At 54.0% G+C, this 23,966-nt stretch overlaps 7 protein-coding genes across 7 annotated transcripts; 4 read left to right on the top strand and 3 right to left on the bottom strand.

Moving 5' to 3' along the window:
* Window positions 1–199: 199 nt before the first annotated feature.
* Window positions 200–4,483, top strand: J4E85_004096 (uncharacterized protein; the record flags this gene model as incomplete). Its single annotated transcript, XM_051468358.1, has 3 exons — window positions 200–2,880; window positions 3,722–4,151; window positions 4,226–4,483. 3 exons carry the CDS (start codon window positions 200–202, stop codon window positions 4,481–4,483), a joined length of 3,369 nt encoding a protein of 1,122 aa, XP_051327950.1.
* Window positions 4,484–5,268: 785 nt separating this feature from the next.
* J4E85_004095 (uncharacterized protein) lies at window positions 5,269–7,013 on the bottom strand (the record flags this gene model as incomplete). Its single annotated transcript, XM_051468357.1, has 3 exons — window positions 5,269–5,457; window positions 5,515–6,735; window positions 6,795–7,013. The coding sequence occupies 3 exons, from the start codon at window positions 7,011–7,013 to the stop codon at window positions 5,269–5,271; spliced, it is 1,629 nt and encodes a 542-aa protein (XP_051327949.1).
* A 2,813-nt stretch (window positions 7,014–9,826) lies between these two features.
* On the bottom strand, window positions 9,827–10,726 carry J4E85_004094 (uncharacterized protein; the record flags this gene model as incomplete). The annotated part of the gene is made up of 1 exon (XM_051468356.1): window positions 9,827–10,726. The coding sequence occupies one exon, from the start codon at window positions 10,724–10,726 to the stop codon at window positions 9,827–9,829; it is 900 nt and encodes a 299-aa protein (XP_051327948.1).
* A 1,435-nt stretch (window positions 10,727–12,161) lies between these two features.
* On the top strand, window positions 12,162–12,659 carry J4E85_004093 (uncharacterized protein; the record flags this gene model as incomplete). Its single annotated transcript, XM_051468355.1, has 3 exons — window positions 12,162–12,510; window positions 12,577–12,602; window positions 12,627–12,659. 3 exons carry the CDS (start codon window positions 12,162–12,164, stop codon window positions 12,657–12,659), a joined length of 408 nt encoding a protein of 135 aa, XP_051327947.1.
* Window positions 12,660–16,448: 3,789 nt separating this feature from the next.
* J4E85_004092 (uncharacterized protein) lies at window positions 16,449–17,792 on the top strand (the record flags this gene model as incomplete). Its single annotated transcript, XM_051468354.1, has 1 exon — window positions 16,449–17,792. The coding sequence occupies one exon, from the start codon at window positions 16,449–16,451 to the stop codon at window positions 17,790–17,792; it is 1,344 nt and encodes a 447-aa protein (XP_051327946.1).
* A 1,028-nt stretch (window positions 17,793–18,820) lies between these two features.
* J4E85_004091 (uncharacterized protein) lies at window positions 18,821–20,742 on the top strand (the record flags this gene model as incomplete). Its single annotated transcript, XM_051468353.1, has 6 exons — window positions 18,821–19,066; window positions 19,146–19,368; window positions 19,435–19,968; window positions 20,021–20,398; window positions 20,455–20,635; window positions 20,691–20,742. The coding sequence occupies 6 exons, from the start codon at window positions 18,821–18,823 to the stop codon at window positions 20,740–20,742; spliced, it is 1,614 nt and encodes a 537-aa protein (XP_051327945.1).
* A 180-nt stretch (window positions 20,743–20,922) lies between these two features.
* Window positions 20,923–22,810, bottom strand: J4E85_004090 (uncharacterized protein; the record flags this gene model as incomplete). The annotated part of the gene is made up of 5 exons (XM_051468352.1): window positions 20,923–21,082; window positions 21,154–21,970; window positions 22,028–22,161; window positions 22,287–22,570; window positions 22,721–22,810. 5 exons carry the CDS (start codon window positions 22,808–22,810, stop codon window positions 20,923–20,925), a joined length of 1,485 nt encoding a protein of 494 aa, XP_051327944.1.
* Between the last annotated feature and the right edge of the window lie 1,156 nt (window positions 22,811–23,966).

Below are 23,966 nucleotides of genomic sequence, written 5' to 3'. Positions count from 1 at the left end.
AGGACGCTCGCTCCGTGGCGCAGTCGAAAAAAACGTTGCAGCGTAAAAGCAGACCGTGCCCGGGCCGTGGCAGCAACATCTAATGTCGAATTGTAGGGAAGCCTGGTACGGACATAGGAGCTTTACTACAAAAACGACATCAATTACCACCTGTGGCATCAATTCGCACATCTAACCTTCCCTTACCACACTTTCCTTCATGTCTGCACGACCGTACCATTTGCGCACCAACAGGCTATCCAGTCCGCTTGGGATCGATGTCTTTCCCGTGGAATTCAGTTGGCAGCTAACAGCTAAGGAAGGCATTCATGATGTCACACAGTCGTCCTATGAACTTCAAGTCTCTACATCTCCAGCCTTTGAATCCGAGAACATCGTTTGGGTCAGCGGGAAGACAGCCACAAGCAAGATTCCATCACTTACAGCCATCTATGGTGGCGACAGTGTGAAGAGTCGCACTCGGTATCATTGGCGCCTCCGCGTATGGGATCAAACCGACCAGCCCAGCGACAAGATCTGGGACACAGCCGAGCAAGCATGGTTCGAAACAGGGCTTCTGGAGCTATCCGACTGGAAAGCGTCCTGGATCAGCGCTCCTGTAATGACATCAACCGGGAATTCAGTAAAAGATGGCAGGGTCATATACCTCTCTAGCATCTTGCAGCTCGCACGAGAGCCAGCCCGAGGACGAGCTTACGCCACGGCTTGCGGATGGTACAAGCTTTTCATCAATGGAAACAACGTCACCGGCACGGCGTTGGTACCACGCTGGACGCCTTTTGATCAGTTCACCGAGTACCAGACTTACAACATTGCGAAGTATCTGGAGGCTGGCAAGAATGTGATCAGCGTCGTTGTTGCGGATGGGCGATTCAAAGGTCAGATCGGCGTCACCGAAGGGCGCTGTCGCTACGGAGACCGGCTTTCTGCGCTCGTACAGCTTGAGGTGGATACAGGTGACGCGAAAACTGTTACATTCTGTACCGACGAGACATGGCGGTGTACAAAAGGCTCCATCGTTCGATCAGACCCCGTGTGGGGTGAACATACCGACTTCCGGATCGCTGACGAGTGGCTGGAGAAATGCGATACTGAGTCTTCGGATCGTGCCGAAAAGGTCCAGGTCTTGACGAAGAAGCTAATTGCAGAAGAGGTCGAACGCGTCGAAGACGTCATGCGCTTGCCACCCAAGACCGTAAATCGTACCCCGTCAGGGGCACAAATAGTCGACTTTGGACAAAACTTTGCCGGCATTATGGGAATCAAGCTCCGCGGGCGGGCGGGCTCCAGAATCACCATGACCTACAGTGAAGTCTTGTCTGGCGACGGAGAGCTTGATATCAAATACCTGAAACTTCCCATAGTTCCGCATATCGTACAACGGGACGTCGTAACCCTTGGAGACAACGAAGCTGAGTTCCAGCCTTGGTTCGCCATCCATGGATTTCGTTACGCCGAAGTTCGAGGCTTGGACTACGATCTTAGCCCCGCTGACGTCCAAGGAATCGTGATCGCTTCCAACATCCCAGCTACAGGATCCTTCACCTGCTCAGACTCCCGCCTAAACAAGCTCTATCAAAACATTGTTTGGACTACCCGAGGCAATTTCACTGACACACCGACTGACTGTCCGACTCGAGAGCGAATGGGTTGGACGGGGGACATCCAAGTCTTCACTCCTATTGCAACCATGCTATTCGACTGTCAGACCTTCTTGCGTCGGTATATGCGTTGTCTAGCTGCGGAACAACTTGCCGATGGCAGCATCCCGTCATACATCCCCAGTGCTGGTTCACAGTTCAGCACCCAGCTTTCACTCACCACGAAGTTGATGTCAGGATCAACTGGATGGGGCGATGCTTCTACAATGGTGCCTTGGGCTCTTTACCAGCACTACAACGATAACGTAATCCTCTCGCGCCAGTACGACAGCATGAAGAGCTGGGTGGATAGCTTGACCCATCGAGCACGAGACAAGATGAGCTGGAGAAGATGGTTCTGGTCCAAACTCGGCGCTGAATGTGGCGACCTCGAGCAGTACATCTTGGACACTGGCTTCAGCTATGGCGAGTGGCTCCGTGTCGGAAGTGGGGTTCCCACGATCATCAAGGACGTCTTGTTTCCCAGCGCCGCTATTTCCACTGCTTACCTCGCACACTCATCTCGTCTGCTCTCCAACATCGCCAAAATTCTTGGCAAAGAGGACGACGCTGAGCATTACCTCAACATCTCGGAAAAGACATGTGAAGCATGGCGCGCTGCTTTTGTCCGACAGAACGGTGCGCGCATCGCATCCGACTACCAAGACGACTACCTCCGCGCCCTAGCCTTCAACCTCATCTTACCAGAGCAAAAGCCCGCAGCTCTCGAACGCCTCGTAGAACTGATGGCGCAAGCTGGCTACCACCTAAAAACCGGCTTCATGAGCACCGGACTGCTCCTCCCCGTACTTGCCCAACATGGCAGAGCAGACATTGCATACCGCGTCCTACTCCAAGACACCGTACCATCCTGGCTCTACCCCATCACAAAAGACGCAACAACGCTATGGGAGACATGGGAAGGCTACGACAGCAAAGGCAACGCGAAGATGTCGCATAATCACTATGCGTTTGGCAGTGTGGCATCGTGGTTGCAGGAGAGTGTGGCGGGGCTGAAGGCTGTTGAGCCTGGGTATAGAAAGATTAGGGTTGAGCCGCTGGTTGGGGGTGGGTTAGAGTATGCTGAGGCGACGCTAGAGACGCCGTTGGGGTTTGCGAAGAGTGCTTGGAGGGTGGATGGGGAGAAGGGGGTGGTGAGGCTTAAGGTTGTGGTTCCGCCTTGTGCGACGGCGGAGGTGGTGTTGGAGGGCGGAAAGGTTGAGACTGCGGGATCTGGCACGTATGTTTTCGAGTATAAAGTGAATTCATAGCGGTCTGGCTCGAGGATAGGGTACTCTGGATACCTACCTAGGTAGGTACTCATTCGGGATCACGTGCATCCGAGTGGTTCCGGCCGCCAAGACAGGGGGCGCAGAACACCGAAACTCAGTAATTCTTTCACCAAACCATCTCAGCTCTTCTGCACCTCCATCCTCACGTTTACTATTCCTTATCACCCATTCGCTCTCCCTCATAACCCCAAAAGGGATAACGCGCCGAACCGCAGGAAGCGCCGGTACGTTGTCGGAGGTTTCATATCGAACCCCAATCAAGATGACGATCATCGCCCATGCCAATGCGCCCCGCCACCTATCACACCCCGCGATAAGAGCACCTGCGATCATCCGTGACTTTGCTTGCTACACAAGTCATCTTACCTCCTTCCAGTCAGGTCTACGCTACTATGCAGGTAGGGCGGCGCCGCGCTCCCTAGTAGGAAGGCAAACCACTCGTTGTGTGTAGCGGGCTCGTAAGCACGGCTGATCAGGTACACATCCCCAATGGGGTGGGTGATGGGCGATGTGTCGGTGACTTGGCCGTTACCTCCACCTGCCTCTTTTGGGGTCGTGAGAAGAGTAGCGCATTGGTATAGTATGCTGTGTGATGCGAAGACGGGGTGAGCGGTGCAAAAGCAAGGGCAAAGGGGTCTGGGAGGCGCGTGGTGCTTATCATTGGAAGAGACGATGTCCGAAGTATAACGCGCCGACTACGGCGAGGGAGAAGTAGAGTATATAACCGCCTGAGAACCTGTGTTGTAACGAAGGACAAGTCAGAGATCATCAAGAAGCTCTACTTCGCAGCATAGCCTCCTCTCTCACAAAAGCAAAGCCGCCACCCTTCTATACCATCACCATGAAGGCCTCCATCTTCGTCGCCGTGGCCTCAGCCGCCCTCGTCTCCGCTGCCCCAACACCAGCCGTTCTCGACGCTCGCGCCCCTCCCAATATTCCCAGCAAGTCCGCTGCTACCACACAGCTCGCCGGTCTCACCGTCGCAGCTCAAGGCCCGCAAACTGGTTACTCCCGTGATCTTTTTCCTCACTGGATTACACAGTCTGGAGCCTGCAACACACGCGAGGAAGTCCTCAAGCGCGACGGCACAAATGTCGTTACTAGCAGTGCATGCGCCGCAACCTCTGGATCGTGGTTCAGCCCCTACGACGGCGCTACATGGACTGCAGCCAGCGACGTCGATATTGACCACATGGTGCCATTGAGCAATGCCTGGAAGGTGCGTTTCCCTCTCCTATCCCCTCATCCTCCCATCCTCCCCTCTCCAAACTCCACATACTGACTCCCACACAGTCCGGCGCAGCATCATGGACCACGGCCCGCCGTCAAGCATTCGCCAACGACCTCACAAACCCTCAGCTCCTCGCCGTAACCGACAACGTCAACCAAGCGAAGGGTGATAAGGGCCCTGAGGAGTGGAAGCCCCCGCTAACCAGCTACTACTGCACGTACAGCAAGATGTGGATTAAGGTCAAGAGCGTGTATGCGCTTACTATTACGAGTGCGGAGAAGAGTGCGCTTACTAGTATGTTGGCTACTTGCTCGTCGTAGAGAGATGTTGGAAAGAGTGAGGGGGGTTGTGTATATACGAATTCATGTTTATATTTTCAGACTGCTTGATCTATGTTCTGCTGCTTGTGTGCTATGCTGAGGACGGGTCAAAGCACGTTGTGTAAACTTTGGAGTGAGCTGATGATGTAGCCTTATTGCGTTGTGGCGACGCGTCGAGACTGGAGTGAGATGGGTCTGAAATCCTGTGGTAATTCTCCAGGCACCCGCAATCGACGGTTTCCAGGAAGTTGCCTGATTCGGAGGTGAAAGTGATGTGACGCTAGCTAGATGAGCTCTAGTGGCTTGGCGGCTGCATACCGCAAACTCGGGTTTGCACGCATGTCGAGCTGCACGCCATCAGGTGTCGCAATATTTCGTGAGACTCTTGGCATTTTCCACTATGACGAAAAGTTGCTATGTTAAGTAAAGCTCTTACTTTGATAGGGATCGCAAGCACGTGACGGCATGCTAAGAGTCTCACGAAATATTGCGACACCTGATGACGCTGTCATCTGCAACAAAACTCGATTTTTGTATTAATTTTGTTTTCTCCAATTTTGAAGCATGACGCATCCATTCACATTTGATAATACATATCGGTCACGCAATTTGGCAAGGATGTGTTGAGATGATTTATTCGTCGTCTCTGCTCGTGACCCTAGGGTATGGAGGGCACGCATTACTCCATCGACTACATCTTTCCTGAACAACAGAAGACAGCAAGCGCCAAATGATGTATTGCTTCCGCAGACTCAATAACTTCGCCGTGGTAGGCGCGTCTCCATCTACGAGTCGTCGCCGATATCGACGACGGTCTTCTTCCACTTGCGGGCAGGAACCTTGCGCTTGAACAGAATGTCGATCTCGCGGTAAGAGCGGCCCTTCATCTCGGGGAGGAAGAAGTATGCAACGACGAAGCAGAAGAAACCGGTACCGGCCCAGACGTAACCGCACTTGCCGCCAAGGTTGGCCTCCTGGAATGTTTGTTAGCATGATGTTCATTGTGACATTCGAAAAGGGAGATAACTTACGTCGGGGTTAAGCATGTAACTGGCGAGGAAAATGCAAGGAATGTTGACAACGTAGTAAGCACCACGTCCGATACCGGTAGTGAGGGGCCTGAGACGAATGGACGAGGTCTCTCCGATGATGACCCAGGAAGCGGGCGCCGGTCCGAGGGTGAACAGAACGGAGACAATCAGACCCAGGGAAGCCTGGGCAAGAGAAGCTGCGTTGGACACACCGACGGAAGCGGCGATACCGAGAGCGACGAGGAAACCGACGTTGATGAGAGATCCCCAAACGTAGATAGTGCGGCGGCCAAGGTATGTGGTGAGAATCCAGGAAAGCATGACGAAGATCATCTGGAGAGCGGAGGTGATGAGACCTAGGGCGAAAGCGGTGTTAACCGAGATACCAGCTTGACGGAAGAAGTAGACGGCCTGGTTGGCGATAAGGTTACCAGTCAAGTTCTGGGCAGCGTAAACACCGCAGACGATGAGAGTACGGTAGCGGTCGGTGCCCTTGAACAGCTCCAAAAGACTGGGCTCCTTGATGGACTTCTCGAGATCGATGGTACGGCGCATCATAGCGACGGCTTCGCTGAGGTTTAGCTGGCCCTTGCGTCCGAGACGACCGACGGCCTTCTCAGCTTGCTCGAGCTTGCCCTTGCGTACCAACCACCAGGGAGACTCTGGCGCCAGGTAGATGAGGATAGCGAGAGGAGTGGGGAACATCCATTGCAGCGCAATGGGGATTCTGTAGGCGCTTGCGTCGGGCTTGGGGTTGTAGTAGTACGCGACACCGTTGACGATGATAGCCCCAATAGCCCAGAACATTTGCAACATCTGGGTAGCCGGGGCACGGAGCTGGATAGGCGTGATCTCAGAGCAGTACGCGGGAGCGTTGGCAATGAAGATACCCCACGGAACACCCTCGAGAAGCTGGGAGACGAACATGATTGGGAGCGAGTTGGCGAAGTAGAAAACGAAGATGAAGCAGTTGAGAAGCATCAGACCGGAAATGGTCGCCCATCGGTATCCGATGCGGCTGGTAAGAGGACCAGCCAGGCAGACGCCGATAATGGCACCAACGGGTCCTCCCATCTGAAGCGCTGATTGCCAGCTAGCCGCGATAATCTTGCCGTGTGGTCGGTCGGGGTCCGGGTGTGTGAGCGGGATACCGAATTCCTTCTCGAATGCGGGCAGAGCGATGAAATTACCCATCAGGAAGACACAGTAAGCCTCCATGATCTAGAGACATTCGTTAGCAACCGCATCTTGATTATGAGGGATTTGAGCGAGGAGCTTACAATAGTGCAAGACATGATGAACGCCCAGAGAGCAGCCATGGGGTACGCCTTAACGGCCTGTACGACACCCATGTCATGCTCAGCAGTCTCAGCGTCCATAGCCTGCGTCTTGAACATAGCAGCCTGAGCCTTCTCGTCAAGCGCGACCGAATCGTCGACATGCGAGATGGCCTTCTCGACGTGCACATCGCCGCCATATTCCTTAGGGACGTCACCCATCTTTGCGAAAGGGCTCTTGCCGGGGTATAACAAGAAAAAAAAGGACGAGGGGTATCAGATCAGAGAAAGGAACTCTGGGCTGGCAAAGAAGACAAAAGGATAAACCGGGGAAACGTCTCCACCTTATAAACAGCACGGGGTGCGCACACTCAACGCGGGGCGGCTTAAATGTGACCTTGCAGCAACGGCATTTAGGCATGGTTAGCCATCTGGTGTACAGTAGTCACCCCCGGGGCGCGCTTGAACCATCCACCCACCCCTCCACATCTCCGAGCGTGCATTGTCTAATTCCCCAGAAAGATGGAAAATCCGTCGCTGGCGACTGGTGGGTCCGCCGTCAGCGCTATGTGCACATGGAAGGAATGCACGAGACAGTTTCCATCAATCACGGCTTCTGGCTATCAAGCTGGTTCCTTGCACCGTCTGCGCAAGGGCCTCCAAGCCGTGCGAGGCGGCTGTCACGACAGAGTCGTGCTGTGTCGCTACGCTGGCCTAGCAGCGGACCGCTCACCAGATGTATCCATAGCGCTGCGTGTTGGTTTGCAGGTGGCTGTTTCTTGTCTGCTCTAGACTTCGTATTGCTGGTTGCTCGTCACCTATCAGAACTGTCGATGCAAAGCTTTGTTCCGGTGCTAAAATACGCGCGCTAATATCCCCGCACCGCGACAGGCTTGTACGCTTGATAACTGGAGTAGACCCGTTATTTATCCGTGGGCTCCCCAGATGGGTTGCCCTGCTGCTCCAGGAAATTTTTGGGTCTCTCCACTCGTTTTCTCCACGCTGGGGGGCTGGGGTGAGCACGAAGGGTCTGAGTTACACGGCATCTGCGAGTTCCACTGACATGAGCCGTCTGACCACCCCGTTAGATCTCGCTACCATGAGTATCGGATATGCCTCTACTCTTTAGGACCTCCACTTCGTGTCCAATGGCGCTGTTCATCCCGCCACTCTTCCTTCCCGCCCCATGGGGAGCTGTGGGAGCGGTATTGAATTACGTCGCGGTAGTGATAGCCCGAGAACACCGCACTCATTTAACCCCAGATACGGAACTCTGCCGGTGCAGGCGGGCGGAATGCAGAGTTGAGCCTGGTGTCTTCCTCTACGAGCTAGCCGTGGCGTGATGCTAATAAGTCTTGAAAACGTCCGCTGACGCGGAGCCGCCGCATGTGCGCAGATGGCCGCTACTACCACCGCTAGTACTTGACACGTGAAGAACCGCACGAGGGAAATGGGATAGGTACCGTGGTTTATCTGATGGATGACTGATCTTGGGTCCTTGCGCGTGTTTAGATGCAGCGCTGGGGGATGTGGCCGAGGTAAGGGAAGGTGGGTGCGTTGCTTGGGACTGCGTGATGATGCTGCTGTTAGACCTGGAGCCAGGACCTTGGGAATTGACAGGCGCGCTCGATGTCTCCGACGCAGCGGCACAGTTTGGCGGGTATGCTGCGTGGCCTCCACGTTCCGGTTTGGTTACTGACATCTGTCTGACTGGGTCGCTTGAAGACAATTTATTCTACATGAGTTAAGCTATCGTCGTGCAGTGTAGTACTTGAAGTCGCTTCAGCACACCTGGGCATGGTGCGCGTAACAACGCGATTGCTACGGGCGTGCCCCTCCGCGCCTGGGTATCTCGATGTCACGCAGTCAGTATTGCTGAACGTGCCAGTACACGATCTTTTGAATAAGCCTGCGAAGAACAAGAGCTCAGTACAAAGATGGATCAGCGCATACGGCCCAATACATTGGGTCGTACCAGCCGTATTCCATAGCCGTTCTTCCAATGTTCATGATGCACATGACCCGTTCCGAGGTTGCCCAGGTGCCTTCGTACTGATTCGGCACTAATGCCACAAGCGCATATGCTGAATCAGTAGCTCGAAAAACCAATTACCACCTGCTGTTGCGAGCACAACTGCACCACGCATCACCAAAAGATTCAATTTCCATCTTTCCTTGCCTCCATGGAAAGCAAATAGCGGGCAACGGTGCGCAATCCGGCTCTCGGCACACCCAGGGTTCGCAGATCAGATGTCAATCCAGCCAACATTGCACACTCCATTGGCGTATGTACTCGAGCCAATCCAAGCCGGCGGGCGCCGTGCTCTTACGACCGGGAGTATGCAGGGCGCCTGAGATGTGACGGGTTTGCGCACGACGGTAGGTTGGTGGCGTTGACATCACGGCTCGAAGAGGTAGAGCATCCTGTCTGCAGCTGCTACAGATTGGGGAAATAACCTAAGCGACGTGTTTATGGCCTCAATACTTCTTAGCGAATTTGACCGGATTTTAGGATATCGATTGGAATGAGATATACGCGGAAACACCTCGAAGAAGAAGAGATGACGGCGAAACGACGCTCGAGTAAGCTTTCGCACATGCGGATGCGGCGCACACACATGACGGACCTGAGTGCTCGCGAGCGCCTTATGACGGACCTGCGTAGTTGCTTCTCAAGACCTCACGCAGCTACTTCGGGACTCAGTCTAGGACTTTGAGCCGCAACACGGAACAATTAATGCGTAGTATACACACGCGAAAGGATGCCGGCACTATTGCTGTAGTCATTATTGATTGAGCTCAACACAGCGCCATCGCTAAAGTCAAGACCCAGGAAATGGTACTCCTCGTCGAGAATTCGCATTTCGTCCTGGAAGCTATCCTTCCCTCACGAAAAACTCCGATCACCCGTTTCACAGCGTGCATTCTCAAAAATGAACTCTCATGAGTTGGAGGAGACGGACAGTAGTTATGATGGCGAGCAGATTTCGCGCTCCCATCGTCCATGTGTGCTACTACTAAGCAGCATTCTGCGCCTACATCAGTTGCTTAGGCGTCTTCCCATCCTCGTCTCTCGAGTTTATGCGTGCGCCATGTTCCACCAGCAGTTTCATGGCATCGGCTTTGCCAGTCGAGGCAGCAAAGTGCATCGGTGTCCAGCCCTTCCAGCCCGGAACGACCTCCTCCAAGTCCGCGCCATGCTTTATCAGCAGACGCATAGTATCGAGCTGACCGAATCTCGCAGCGGTATGCAACGCAGCAGTACCCGCTATAGGCGTACCGCGCTCCAACAGCATCTCAGTCGTGCGCGGACCCTCAATCATGGCAGCGAAAGACATCAGAGACGAGCGAAAGTTTCCGAGTTTCTTGTAGCCCGGCGCAACGGGATGCAATGGATCTGCCCCAAGCTCGAGCAACGCGGCAGCTACATCTGGTTTCCTTCGCCTCACGGCCTCGTAGAGTGGCCGCTCGTGGCCGTGGCCGATGCGGATCTCAGTGACCTTCGGGTAGGCGGCGCCTAGTGCCTCGATGGCAGCGGCGTGGCCACCATCGATGGCCTTGTTGACGACGTCTCTCGTTACGATATCGGATAGGGGTATGCTAAGCTCTGTGGCGAAGGCAAGTAGTGCGGTCACAACAGCAGCGTGGCCATTCTGAGCCGCTACCATCAAGGTCCGCTCAAGATTCGGGATTGGTCTTGCCATGACCTTCCCACGGGAGGGGTCTTTATAATATATGGTGTGCGGCTTACTGAGCAGCGTCTCGATATGCTGTGGCTGCGATAGCAGACTCCATAAAGCTGTGTCGTCGCCAGACGAGCATGTTTCAATGAGACGGCGAGCGTCGTCCTGCCCTACGAGTACATCGCCTACATCTCTGGATGAGGTGTAGCCGGCGGGCAAGTCCTTTAGATCTGCCATGGTCGGTTCCGCCATAGCTGCGTCGTAATGGAGGTAATGGTAATGGTGATGGTGATGAAGATAGTAGGTTGTGCCGATGGAGACCGAGGAGATGGGAAGAGGTGGTGAGTGCGATTGTAGTAGCTGCAAACGGGACAGAAAGCGTGAATGTAGCGAGTGTAAGTTAAGTAGCTAGGACGCAGTAGAAATTCTAAATAATTTAAGTTATATATTAGATTGTGGTAGCTAAAGGGCTGAGGGGAAAAGGGCTGAGAGAGGAGTGTGGTTGCGAGAGTGTGGTGCCGAGGAGATGGAGTGTCCGCAGGCAGGCGAGGGCTTGCGTAAATTGATTTCATGTCAACGCCATCAAAAACTTCGAGTATCGTGTCTTTTAGTGATGAAGACAAAGGTGCAGGTGCGACACAGGTGAACGTGAAGTTCTAACTCGTGTTAGGCAGCCGCACTTAGAAGGTGGGGTCTAGCGCCCGGGCGTAAACAAAGGTACCTAAGTAGCCCCCATCTGGGATTCAATGTACAGCCATGCAACTTGGCTGGCTATAACACTATACTGTAGAAAGAACAGATCGTGGGCTGCTTGTTGCCGATGGTCTTGAAATAGTCGGGCGTTGAGCGCAAGGCTGAGTTGGGGGCCTACTCCAACGATCCTTCCCCTCCAACTTTAGTAGGACAGCGGCCATGGAGGATCCTTCCGCCCCAAGATGACGTCTACGCCTGCTGGGTACGAAGGCCACCATACAGTATGTTCTCTACGAAGTTTTTTGCACATGATCCAAAATTGAATGACTTCGTGAGTATAGACACCGATGTGGAAGTGGTTCAGCTCCTTCCCAGCCGTCAACTTCAACACCCCTATACTCATACTTTCCAGTCGAGTATCATGATCCAGGTCATGGCCACGGAAGACGCAGATGGGAAGCTGACTTGGAAGAATGGCTTCAAAGAGGGTGACTTGAACGCTTCTAGCACCTACGACGTGTGCGCATCCGATGGCACGGAATGCGACGTACCTGAACCCAATAAAAACACCCAGCAAGACAGATGCCTTCGTCACAACCCATGTATTCCTAGCGATCTTCGCGCGCCCAAAACGCTGCGGCGGCTCAGGCGGATTTTGCTTTTCCGCTGACTGGAGCTGGCGTGCGCAGCCGCTCGTCCCGAAAAAATACCCCAAGCCCGGATCAGAGCCACGCAACGATGCCAGTGTCGTATACGAAAGCATATGGCGTGAACAGCGCGTCGTGTAGCGGGGTATCATCGTGTTGTATGGTCAAAGGCGATGCCCTGGTACGGAACGAAGAACTCCTCCAGCGACACTTCGACGCACCATTCGACATGGTACAGACGAAGAAGCGGTTGAAGATTCAGACATACCTCCCTGCTATGACGCGGTTCTTGTTCAGTAGGCCCGGCCAGTACAAAGCCCAGCAAAGGCAGGTCTCTATCTATCGTCATGGTCACACATTACTCCGGCCACGGCACATCTGTCAGCGTCAACCACGAGTGGACGTTCTACACCACCAGCGTCGGCAAAGCCGTGGGCAGTTGCGGCGAGACTGACGGCAAGGAAATCAATGCGGATACCGATGAGACGCCTCGTCCTGGTTCCGATAGCAAGGCGCCGTTCCCTGGTGGTGTCTTTAAGCTGGATATTGAGGGTGAGGCGTGCACGTACAAGTGCGATGGGAACAATCAGGGGATGTTGTTCTGCCCGCAGAGGGAGATTGCTTGTCGCGAGGATTCGAAGAAAACTATGGAGGTTGGGGCGATGAAGTGCGGGAGGGATCAGTTCTTTGCTCCGAGTGTGTTTTGCGATTTCTGAGCAGTTTCGGGTATATCAACCTAGGAAGGAACTAAACGTCTAGCAGCCTACATTTACATGGAAACATGCAAAGTACGTAACCTAACGTTGATATAGGTTCTAGGCCTGTTCGGTCCTTCTTACGCATAAGGTGGAGGTAGCATGGAGACGAGTGTTGTATTGCAGTGTGTTGTTGTGACTATGTCGACGGAGGTTTGGGTCTGGGGGGCGCACAATTGTCCTGAAGGTGCTGCTCTAGGAATGAATTATCTATGACAGAACGTGCAATTCCAAGAGCCGCGGATTTTGACAGTGAACGATGTAGACTTACACATGATAGCTGCGAAGGCAGTGTCATCAGTAAGCCAATGATCAATGAGTCGCAAATGGTATGTAGCTGCAGGACTTTTAAGCTTCACGTGACAATCTTGAAGTGGGACTCGCATTCGTCCAATTCCGATGCGTTACCCAGCAATTACCAAGCCCCAAGCCAAGCCGTAGGATGCAACGCCACGCATCCTTAGGCTGCGATCCTTCATGCCGTCGCGGATAACTCGGGACTATCAAACGAGGTCCACGGATGATCTCTTCCACAACTCTTTGTCCGGCCAAACACGTTCTGTTTCAGAACGCATGTTCGAGCGGGGAACTCAATGGAGAGGCACGAACCGGTGTGTGTGTATGCAGCAAGCACCTGGAAAGTATGTTTGAGATTCGGTATGCCTGGGCATCAGTAATCAGGGCAGTGATCTGGGATGAGAGGTGGTCGTGGAGTGTAGCGTCTGAGGTGAGATGATGCGTTGGTACCAGGATGGCGGGCGACGTATGGATCTCACACACCAAGGCTTGTCGTAAGCAAGTCCGCTATTCCAACACATCGCTTAGGTACGTGAGGCGGAGTACGTTGCTCATAGTGCGGAGTTGTGGACTGCACGAGCGAAGCGGCTGCTGCCACAGGCTCTGTATCACGTCCAACAAACTCGAAGTGACGGTCATATTGCTCATGCGTCATCTGAATGCGGAAATAGATGGAGATGGCTTCCAGAAGAGCAGGCCCGCGGTTCCATGTCGCGGGCAAATATCGATACACTATAGGCTCCTTGGCGCGGTTGAGTGCTTGGTATGGCGCTGTGGCACAGACGGAGCAAATGAGCAGGCAACAATAGATTGAGCAACTTGCATAATGGCACCGCGAAACCGGGTTCTCGGACTCGCAACGAATTCCCTCCATCAAGAGCGGCTCGACGCGCGGTGGTGAGGCGCTGTAAGGCATGCCGGCCCTGCACGGATAAACACACGCCGTCAGAGCGCCGGTCGTCGAGGAAAGGTTTGGGGACCTGGGGGAATCATCGGGCGCTATCGGACCAACAATTGCTTGGCCTACCTTAATTTTCCACCGGTTCCGGATGACCCCTCAAATCGTGGGCTAGGGGCTGCCACTATACGGTACGACGCTCCGATGGCGCAGTTCTGGACTTGCGGCTCAGAGCACGTGGGCTTGCAGTCGCTCCAGTGCTTCGCATTCGGCAGGTGCAGCAGCATGTGAAGATAGCTAGTGGACACGTTGCGTGTGGAAGCTGATCTGAAAGGATGGAGAATACGAGCAAACGGCCGATGGGGCGCTGCGACTCATCGCTGTGAGGGGTGTCTTTGGCGAGGACCAACCCAACACCGGGGATAGCAGCGGCAAGGAAATTATGCTTAAGTCTGCGCCAACCTTATCTGCAACCTTGCAGCTGTAAGCGAAAGACAGATTACTGAGCGCACGCAGATCGCCGTTTATTCATGCTCACAGTAATCTCGAAGAGAAGATGTCGGCCCGTAGAGACATACGACGACTTTCCCTGAGACTCGTGCTTGGTGATTGAAACGACGTAGCTGCCTGCAATCGCGAACCCATGATGTAAATATCCGGTATGTGGAGAAGCCAACGCTGGGCAGGCTTGACAAGTCGGATGACGCGGCTTCGACGGTGTGAGCTGATAAGACAAGCAGCGGGCGTTGTATGAACGTGGAGAAGGGCGGGCTTGGCCATCCATCGAAATAACAATCCTGTTTGCTACTTGGCAGGCTTGAGTGCGACTGATCCAATGGTTCCACCCGGAGGTTTACCTCTCTCGGGCAGCTGAGACGCCATGTTCCATGGCATCTTGCACAAGTGCTCGTCCGCAGTCTACGGTCTTGGATGAGTCTTGACAAAGAAAGACGGTCTGTTGAACAAGGTGCTGCGCTGCCCACTTGGTAGGCAGCAGGGTTTTACGCAAAGTCGGGTCTCGTCATGGCGCAACACTGCCACGATGACAGTCAAGGGGCGGGAAGTCTCATGGCTCCGATGCTCAGCTCTTCTGTTCTGGAAGCGGAGAAGCGACGGCCCTGTGATACCGCCAGTGTGGGTAAGTCGGATCCTCGTGGCACGGTGGTAAGCTTAAACCGCAGGCACCAAGCTTAATCAAAGTGCTGGCCGAGCCTTTAAGCGAATGAGCTGGGAAGTTGCAAGCGCCGGATTACGTTGGTGTGGATCGGAGCGGATGTCTGATCCAGAGCGGAGTGTAGAATCGGCTTGGTTGGCGGGCACAGTTTCCACGTATGCCACAAGTTTGCGGCGGCCGTTTACTTGCGTGAGCAGACGGCACAGAAACTCTGCACTTAGCCGGAGCGTGTAGGGCATCCTTCGGGACTAGGCAGGCTCCTTTGTCGCGCAGGTCAGTTGTTTGTCCGCTTCCAAGGGCGCCGAGAGCACGACAGGTGGAGATTTCTTAGGGGACCGAGGCCAAGCATGCCATGGCCTGCCACAATCTGAGGGCGACGCGAGCGTGGGTTGGTTTTGGGACGACACGGACTTTTGGAACGCCTTGGCTGTGCTTGGTGTGTTGCTGCTAGCGGGGGCCAAGCAGGACAAGACGGATTGACGGACTGATGGACCACACCGCGAAGTCTTGGGAGGTGTCAGCGCCGGGGTCCGAGTGGGGCTGCCAAGGGATCGAAGGCTTGTCGAAAATAAAGATTCGTTTAGAGTTATCCGGCTCGCAAAGCTTGGCTGGGCGAGCCAACGCCGCCAGGCGCTGCGTGGTGCTGGGCATGCCGTGGCTCCGGCGTGTGCGAGCCGCGGTGAGGGCTCGTCGCTGCAAACAGTTTCTCACGCCGTCTGGGGACGCTGGCTGGTGGCACAGGGCGGCATGGCAGATATTGGGGGCTGTGTGTGGGTAGACGCTGCTGGGGCTCCGCTGGAACGGAGGACCAGTGAGCAGCTAGCTGGGGTCCAAATAAAGCTTGTCGTGCGCCTTATTTCGCTATCAGACGCCACTCCACGTCTCGGCGGGCGATCAAGACGACGACCCCAGCGCCCAGAAAGGGCCAGAGACGCCAAAGGAGCGTTGCTGGGTCCCAAGCCCGCCTGCCGGCAAGTACATGAGGGCGGATGACTGCTGATGGCTTTCCAAAGATTTCGCCCTCTGACCCATCTTCCCCAACTTCCAGCTTTCGTCACCTACCGCCGCCTATACCAAGTGGACCACTGCCGCGCACACCTATCAGACGCTGACTCCGTTTCATTGCCGGCCCGTTTCACGTCACCGGACCTCGACACATTTGACCTCATCGCACTGCCCCATATAGACGTTGCGACAGCTCTGCAGACACGTCCCGTCACAGTCACACACCCTAATGTAAGTCTCTATCTATGTTTCGTGTCTCCGTGCCGCTTTGCCTGCCCCCTCTCTGGCATGCCGTTCCTCGGTTCGCCATGTTCCAACATTCATGCGCACCGCGATTTCCGAGTTTGCCGGAAACCCTGCATACCAAGATTACCACAACTGTCGCATTGCCTTGAACCTGAAGCGCTTGTTCCATGGCTTGGACTAACGCGATCCACACAGCATCTATGAGGTCTTGACACCTCCACACTATCTTCGACACACTTCCCCCACACACGTCTTCGCAATGGAGACCTACCACGGACACGTTCGCACGCCAAACGATGCCATCATCCTGTTTGAGGCCTGCCGCATCGGCATACTACCGCGGGTACAGCGCCGCCTATCCGAGAAAGAACGCCAGCAGATCAAGTCAGGCTCAGTATTTGTATGGGACGAGCGCGAGGCCGGCATGAGGCGGTGGACCGACGGAAAATCATGGAGTGCCAGTCGCGTGTCGGGCAGCTTCCTCACGTATCGAGAGATGGAGGGCAAGCGGGGAGGCAGCGCAGTTCCCACAGCCCCAGTAGCGAAGAGGGCGAGCGGAAAGTCGCCAGACGGCACAGGCTCAGGCGAATCGGACGGCGAGGGACCAGACGGCTACCGGTACAAGCCGGACGGTCTCATGAAGCAGTCCTTCAGCATCACCACCCAGAGTGGACAGCACCTCCACCTCATAAGCTACTACTCGCGATCGAATTCCAACAACCTCCCACAACCAACCAACGATGCGCAACTGCGGCACATCCGCCCGCCAAAGAACATGTACCCGGAGTCGGCGGTGAACGAGACCCAGACTGTGCCTGCCGTCACTCGCGGGCCCATGCCTGGCTCACCATACAACGCACCCGGACACAGCATGGCACCTTCCTCGCCGTATACCCGTGGTGGCCCTGTCGCACCCATGTACGCGATACCAATGTATCCTCCCACACCACCCAACGGTACACCTCCCATGTACTACTCGCACCAGCCTTACTTCTACCCGGGCGTCGTCTACGCGCAGCCTCCATACCACCCACAACACGTTTTCGACCGCCCGCCAATGGCCCACCCTCACGCTCCTCAAGGCCACCATCCCATGCTGATGCAACACCCCGCTTACGCAGCGCATGCCGCACACGCTGCTCAACAATATATGGCGACACCACCACTTCGCACACCATCGACAGCTGAGCAAGCTCAACAACAACACCTTCAACGTGCCAGTGCCCCTGCGCCTCCTCCGGGACCAACACCATCAATTCCCGAGCAAGGTCCGCAACTTCCAGCTATCAACGGCACGGCCGCCGCAGCAGGTGCGAACAAGCCACCGACACCAGAGCCATCTGACAAATCCGAGTCCCGGGCACCCGAGTCAAATAGCACCGCTGCAGCCGCAGCATCAAGGCCGCTTCCTACATTGGGGTCGCTGCTCAACGGCGAGAACCAAGATAAGGACAACCAGAACAACAGCCGTTCTGGCAGCCGCAGTCCTAACACCGCAACGAGATTCCCCCGAGACTTGGCACCGGAGAGACTCGCTAAGAACAGCACCGCTGCCGATAGCAGCGCGTTGAACAAACTCAACAGCGTGTTCGTGCGATCATAGCAATATCGCAACTAGTGTCTTATCCTTCTTCCGCTGCCAAGCGCCTTCTTCTTGTTCTTCTTCCACATTCACATCTGTACTCCCCACTTTTCTTTCCGAGTACGGGTGGTCGTCTTCAGCATTTACGAACGGCATATGGGCGGCGTTCGGGTATCACGGCTACATGGCCAAATCATGATAAGCCTGGGGGCTGGGGAGATGCGCGGTTCACAGCATCGGCCGATAATCGGGCCTGGAGTTCAACGGAGTAATTCTTCCCACAATTTTGTTGGTACAACGAAGTGCTATGTGTATCACGCTAGCTATGATGTTTGTCGCTGCTGCAATACAAAATTTCATACCGCCATCGCATGCAAGTCTTTTCGAATATGATCGCTCCGTGACTGTCCTGACGTTCACCTTAGAGTTTTAACGTTGCTTTATGCTTAACGTGTCTAATCGCGACTAGCGATAAGCTTTCAGCACTGACATCATCACCATCACGCACCTGTCTCTCTATCAACTCGCACACCGTCCAGCAGACAAGCCAAGCCCCGCTATCATGACCAAGCCGACTTCTTGCGACTCTTGCGATACCTTGTCTGACGCCTCCGCTGAGCGTCCACTGCTTCTCTCCCGGCAATTACCCAATCACCCCCATTTTAACGGAACTAGCCACCCATCGCAGCTTCCTGTTGCGGAAGGTACGCTTGTCTATCACGTAGTGTCAGACCCTATCTCGAGTAGTTCCGCGGATCAACACAAGAGATACCCCGCAGTGGTACGGCAACTTGCGGGCGTGAGCGTATCGCGTGTAGGGAGATGCAGGGGTGGCTTATCAACTATGAATGGGCGGACGTCAATGGCGCGTTGGGGAGGTCGGTTATCGTTTACGGAGGTTTGTGCGTCGACGTTGACGTCGCGTCGGCTCTTGGGTGGGTTTATATGAACGATTGTGACTACGACTTGCGCAGTTGAGTATTGCGCATCTTTGTTCTTTCGTTGAGTCGACTATTCGAAGCGATCGAGCGCCCTCGAGATACCACGTCATGGCGTCAGCGACCGACCACCCACCCACATCTCCGCATCCTGCGCCCGTGGATGTCGAGAAAGAACCGATTGTCGAAAACAACGGAAAAGGTCTCAAGAATGTCCTCGACGAGAAACTCTTGAAGCACTCACACGATGCCGATGCGGCGATGAAGGCGTTCGAGGGCATGGAGGGCCAGGTTGTGGAGTTGACGGAAGAGAAGAGTAAAGCGCTGCTGAGGAAGATTGATATGCATATGATGCCCGTACGTTCAATTTTCCCTGTTCTGAAAATTATCGATGCGTTCGTTGGCATGACTGGTAACGAGCTAATGATGTTTACAGATCATGTGCATAGTTTACGGGCTTAACTACCTCGACAAGACCACATTGAGTTACGCAAGTATCATGGGTCTGAAACTCCCTCCTTCGGACAACATACTAGAATCAGGTATCGGTCTAGTCGGAGACCAGTACTCGTGGCTGGGTAGCATGTTCTACTTTGGATATATCGCTTGGGAGTATCCTACCACGCGTCTACTGCAAGTCTTGCCACTGGGGAAATACTGTACGTCTCCTTCCACTCTAATGCTTTAACTATTCAGCATGTTGCCAAGGGGCTAACATATCAAAGCGGCGTTCAACATCATAATGTGGGGCCTCGTCCTGTCCTGTTTCGCAGCCGTAGAAAACTACGCTGGAGCAATCGCCATCCGCTTCTTCCTCGGCGTCTTCGAAGCAGCCGTAACCCCCGGTTTCGCCCTCTTCACCTCGCAATGGTACACCAAGAAAGAACAAGGCTCACGCACAGCCATCTGGTTCAGTTTCAACGGCTTTGCGCAAATCTTCGGCGGCTGCGTCGCTTACGGCATTGCTGTGGGATGTCGCAAGTACGGAACTATCATGGAGCCCTGGAAGATTGTTTTCTTGGTTACGGGACTGCTTACTACGTGTCTTGGTATCGCGTTTTTGTGGATCGTCCCGGATAACCAGTTGAACTGTAGGTGGTTGAGTAAGGAGGATCGGGTTTTGGCGATTGAACGTATTAGGATCAATGCGCAGGGTGTGGGTAACAAACACTTCAAGTGGTATCAGTTGAAGGAGGCGTTGGTCGATCCGTTGAGCTGGGCGTTCTTCTTCTACGCGTTGATCGCTGATATCCCCAACGGTAAGCCATCATTCACAAACCTCACCGAACCAACTGCTAACACCCCACCAAGGCGGCATCTCAAACTTCTTCTCCCAACTCATCGTCGGCTTCGGCTACACGCCTGAAGAATCCCTCCTCTACGGCACCCCAGGCGGCGCGGTCGAAGTCGTCTTTCTCATCGCATGTGGCTGGGCAGGCGACAAATACGGCTACCGCCTCCTCATATCCATGATCGGCCTTACCACTGCTATGATCGGCATGATCCTCATCGTCGCACTGCCTCTGAACAACAACTCCGGTCGTCTCGCTGGCTATTACCTCACCCAAGCCAGCCCTACCCCGTTTGTCGCTTTGCTCAGTCTCATCTCGAGTAATGTAGCAGGCTATACGAAGAAGACAACTGTGGCGGCTATGTATCTTATTGGGTACTGTGCTGGAAATATTATCGGTACGTACTACCTCTATGCTTGAGACGAGTCCGGCTAATATGATGCATGAATATAGGCCCTCAAACTTTCCGCCAGCAAGACGCGCCCCGCTATGTTTCCGCCGAGATAACGATCATCGTCTGTTATGGTGTTTGCTTGGGTATCATAGCGTTCATTCACTTCTACTGCGTCAGGCAGAATAAGAAGAAGGCGCTGGTTCGTGCTGACCCTGGATATGTGAAGCTTGAGAACCAAGAGTAAGTTTTAACACCTCGAATTTTTGAGATGCGCAAGTGCTGACCGTTGGTGCAGATGGCTTGACCTGACAGATAGAGAGAACCCAGAGTTCATCTACACATTGTAGATAGTGATTTACAACACATGGGACGAGTGCAAAACGAAACGAGACCGTCGTAGATGATAGAATTACCCAACGCGATGATAGCGTGGATGGATTTGCAATGTTCCATGCCTCAAGTGTAGCAAATCAACTGACTCAAAAAATATCCGACAATGCCAGCTCGTCATGTTGCAACACGACACCTCACGGCTGCTGTGCAGGCTTCACCTTGACCATCATAGGCCCTTTATCCCAAAGCGCAAAAACCTTCTGGTCCATCCAATCCCTCTCTTTATCCACAAGCTCCAGATCATAAGCGAAAAGCACCTTGGTGAGAATGAGGCGCGTTTCCGCATGTGCAAGACTAGAGACGGTGATGTCAGCCCGACGTCCTTAGAGACAAGAAGTAGGAAGGAGAGAGAGGGTGCAACATACGTCTTCCCAATACAATTCCTCGGCCCAAAGCTAAACGGCTGATGGCTCGCCCTCTTATCATCCGTGTACCGCTCATCCCCCAACCACCTCTCCGGCACAAAAGCATCCGGATCCCTCCAGTTACGCTCAGAATGACCCATGGCGTGCATGGAAACATATACCGACGCCCCGCCAGGGACATAGTAGCCCGACACCCGATCACCGCCCGCCGGTACCACACGAGCAAGCCCTGTAGCAGCAGGCGGATAGTACCTGAGCGCTTCCTGGAAGACGGCGATGAGGTAATCCAGCTTATTCACTTCGTCAACGGTGATCTGATCCGCAGAGGAGAAGCGCGACCGGATTTCCGTAACGAGTTTCCTGTACGGCTGTGGATTGCGGAGGAGGAGGTACGTCGCACCCGCCAGAGCCGTGGCGCTCGTTTCGCTGCCTGCGATAAGGAACGAAACAGCATTACTATCCATTTCCGCGCGGGTGAGTCGGGTACTTTCTTTCTCTTGGTTCTTGATTATGTGCGTGAAGAAATCGGGACGGGTGTCTTCGCCGCTTTGGATCTTCTCCAGGCGCTTGCTGACCATGTCGTGGGCGCGTTTCGCGAATTCGTAGCGGGCGCGCATGGGGCCCGTGTTGTCGGTGAAGAGGCTTCGCACGAAATCGAGATAGCGGAATGTGAAGTGCTTGCCTCGCGAGACGTGGAGGGCGATGGCTTGCAGGCTGCGGAGGGTGATGGAGATCCAGAGGTGTTCTTTGGAGTCGCGGAGGCAGTAGAGGGGTTCGCCGAATGTGAGGTCGGATATGATGTCAAAGGTCGTGAAGTCTATCGTATATGGTTAGTCTGAGTTCTGAAGGAGAAGGCGCTGCGTGTAATACGCACTGTACCAAGTCCTGATATCGATATCGGTGTCTTCGGCAGCGTGTTCGCCCAGACGTTGTACCAGAAGATCGACATAAGACTGTATGAGACTTTCCTGTCCTCGTAGAGCCTTGTCGCTGAAAGCGTGCGATAAGCTACGTCGCATCCGCGGATGCCCCTCTTCGTCTGCGATGAGAAGTGACAAGACGCCATTGACAGGCCGGGGGCTATCTTGTCATCAGCATCTTCTCGCTCATAGCTTCAAATGGAATTAACCTACAACCACTTCAGGTCCTTGACAAAGTTTCTGCTTCTATCCGTTTTGTGGCCGTAGATATCCTGCCACGCAGTCTCTCCCGAGATGAAACTGACTTCATTCGGTTCTAGACGCACTGCATCACCGTATTTTTCGTGGCATTCTTTGATCCATTTGACCACACTACCATCGCGTATGTGTAGCGCGAAACATAGACCAGTGGCGCGTGCGAAGAGGGGACCAGGGATGTGCCTGAGAGGATGGAAAAAGATGTTGTATACTACTGTGCAGGTACCGTAGATAATGGCCTATTCGGAGTCAGTGAAGCTTTATAGGTGAGTCGCATCAATGTGGTAGTCAGGGGGTTGGGTAGTCTCCTCATGTCACGATCGTGAGACGGATGTCAGATGCCAGGGCAAGGGTGACGGCAACCTCAGGAACGTGAGGTGTTGACTCACTGACGCCAAAATCACTTCGAACGCATTGAAAATACCCTTCAAGCTAAACAGCGTAAATCCAGTCGTTGAGATACTCGTCAAAATCGTCATGTTTGGACTTGGGCGATACTGTCTTGAATGAAGATACTCCCCGCGTTATGTATCTGGTAGGCGGGGTTTGACTTGAAGATCTCATGGAGCAACGCATCATCTGCCGGGTTAATCATAAAGACCGTAGAACGACCGCCTAATACCCTTGGGCTAGTTATCAACAAAGTTCACGACATGGTTTTGTTCATCGAACGTCCGTGCGCGAGAGTCGTTGATCCTCAGGCTGGTGCTGGCATAAGCAGGCTAGCGCGAATCGATATCTGATCATCACCTTTAAACTCGATGCACCCCTCTAACAGCTCCTAAGAATCGGCCAGACTGTAATTTACACCCCGCCTGCCCCACCTCTTCGGCCCATACGCCTTATACCCCGAACGTCGTTCTTGTATCGTTCCCGTCGCGGTGCGTGGGATGCCCACCGTGCTAGTAACCCCGATGCAAGACAATTGTATTGGGGGTTCGATGTGCATGTTGTGACATGTGATGCTGACCGATGAGCGATATACATCAATCCGGGGGTCTAGATGAAACGTCCACGGCCAAGAATGCAGGCTTCGAATGTACCCCGCTCCCAACAGCGGTCTTATGGGGGTATATAGTCGAATAGGATAGATCCGCTGCCAATCGAAGCTGTTGTTGAGCTGGGTACGAGCAGCAATCAAGATTCGGCATGTCGGAACACTGCTCGAAGCGCATGTTCGATCGCTCTTGTATGCTTATCGCCATGAGTGGACGCGTAATCGGATCAAACTCCAGTCTGCACAAGTCCTTCGAGGTGACGTCGGCAGGTACTACTCAGTGAGGAAACTTGGAAGCGATAGCATTCGGTACTTGGTGCTACTTGGCAGCGAGAACCTATCGCACGAGCGGTTAGCAGTACGAAAGAAGCGTGCCATGTTGATAGGGCCTCGATAAGCATCGTCTCTTCATTATCCTGCCTAGAAGTACTGCATACGGATGCACCGAGTGTGTCGCCGCAAGCGTCAATCATCGTTGCTGTATCGAGATGTAGACCTCCAAACACCTGTCAGTATCATCTTTCCATCATCCTCGCGACGGCCGATGCGGACAAGGCGATATCGACCGCGCATGCCCAAAGGAAAAGGTATCGTAGAAAAGAAATGTCCGTTCGCACACAGATCGCGTATCGCCTTGT

This window comes from Alternaria conjuncta (genome assembly GCF_024043145.1).
Source record: "Alternaria conjuncta strain BMP 0040 chromosome Unknown scaffold_5, whole genome shotgun sequence".
NCBI classification, from domain to species: domain Eukaryota; kingdom Fungi; phylum Ascomycota; class Dothideomycetes; order Pleosporales; family Pleosporaceae; genus Alternaria; species Alternaria conjuncta.
The sequence above is the reverse complement of the archived record's forward strand: the minus strand, read 5'-3'. Positions and strand labels throughout refer to the sequence as shown.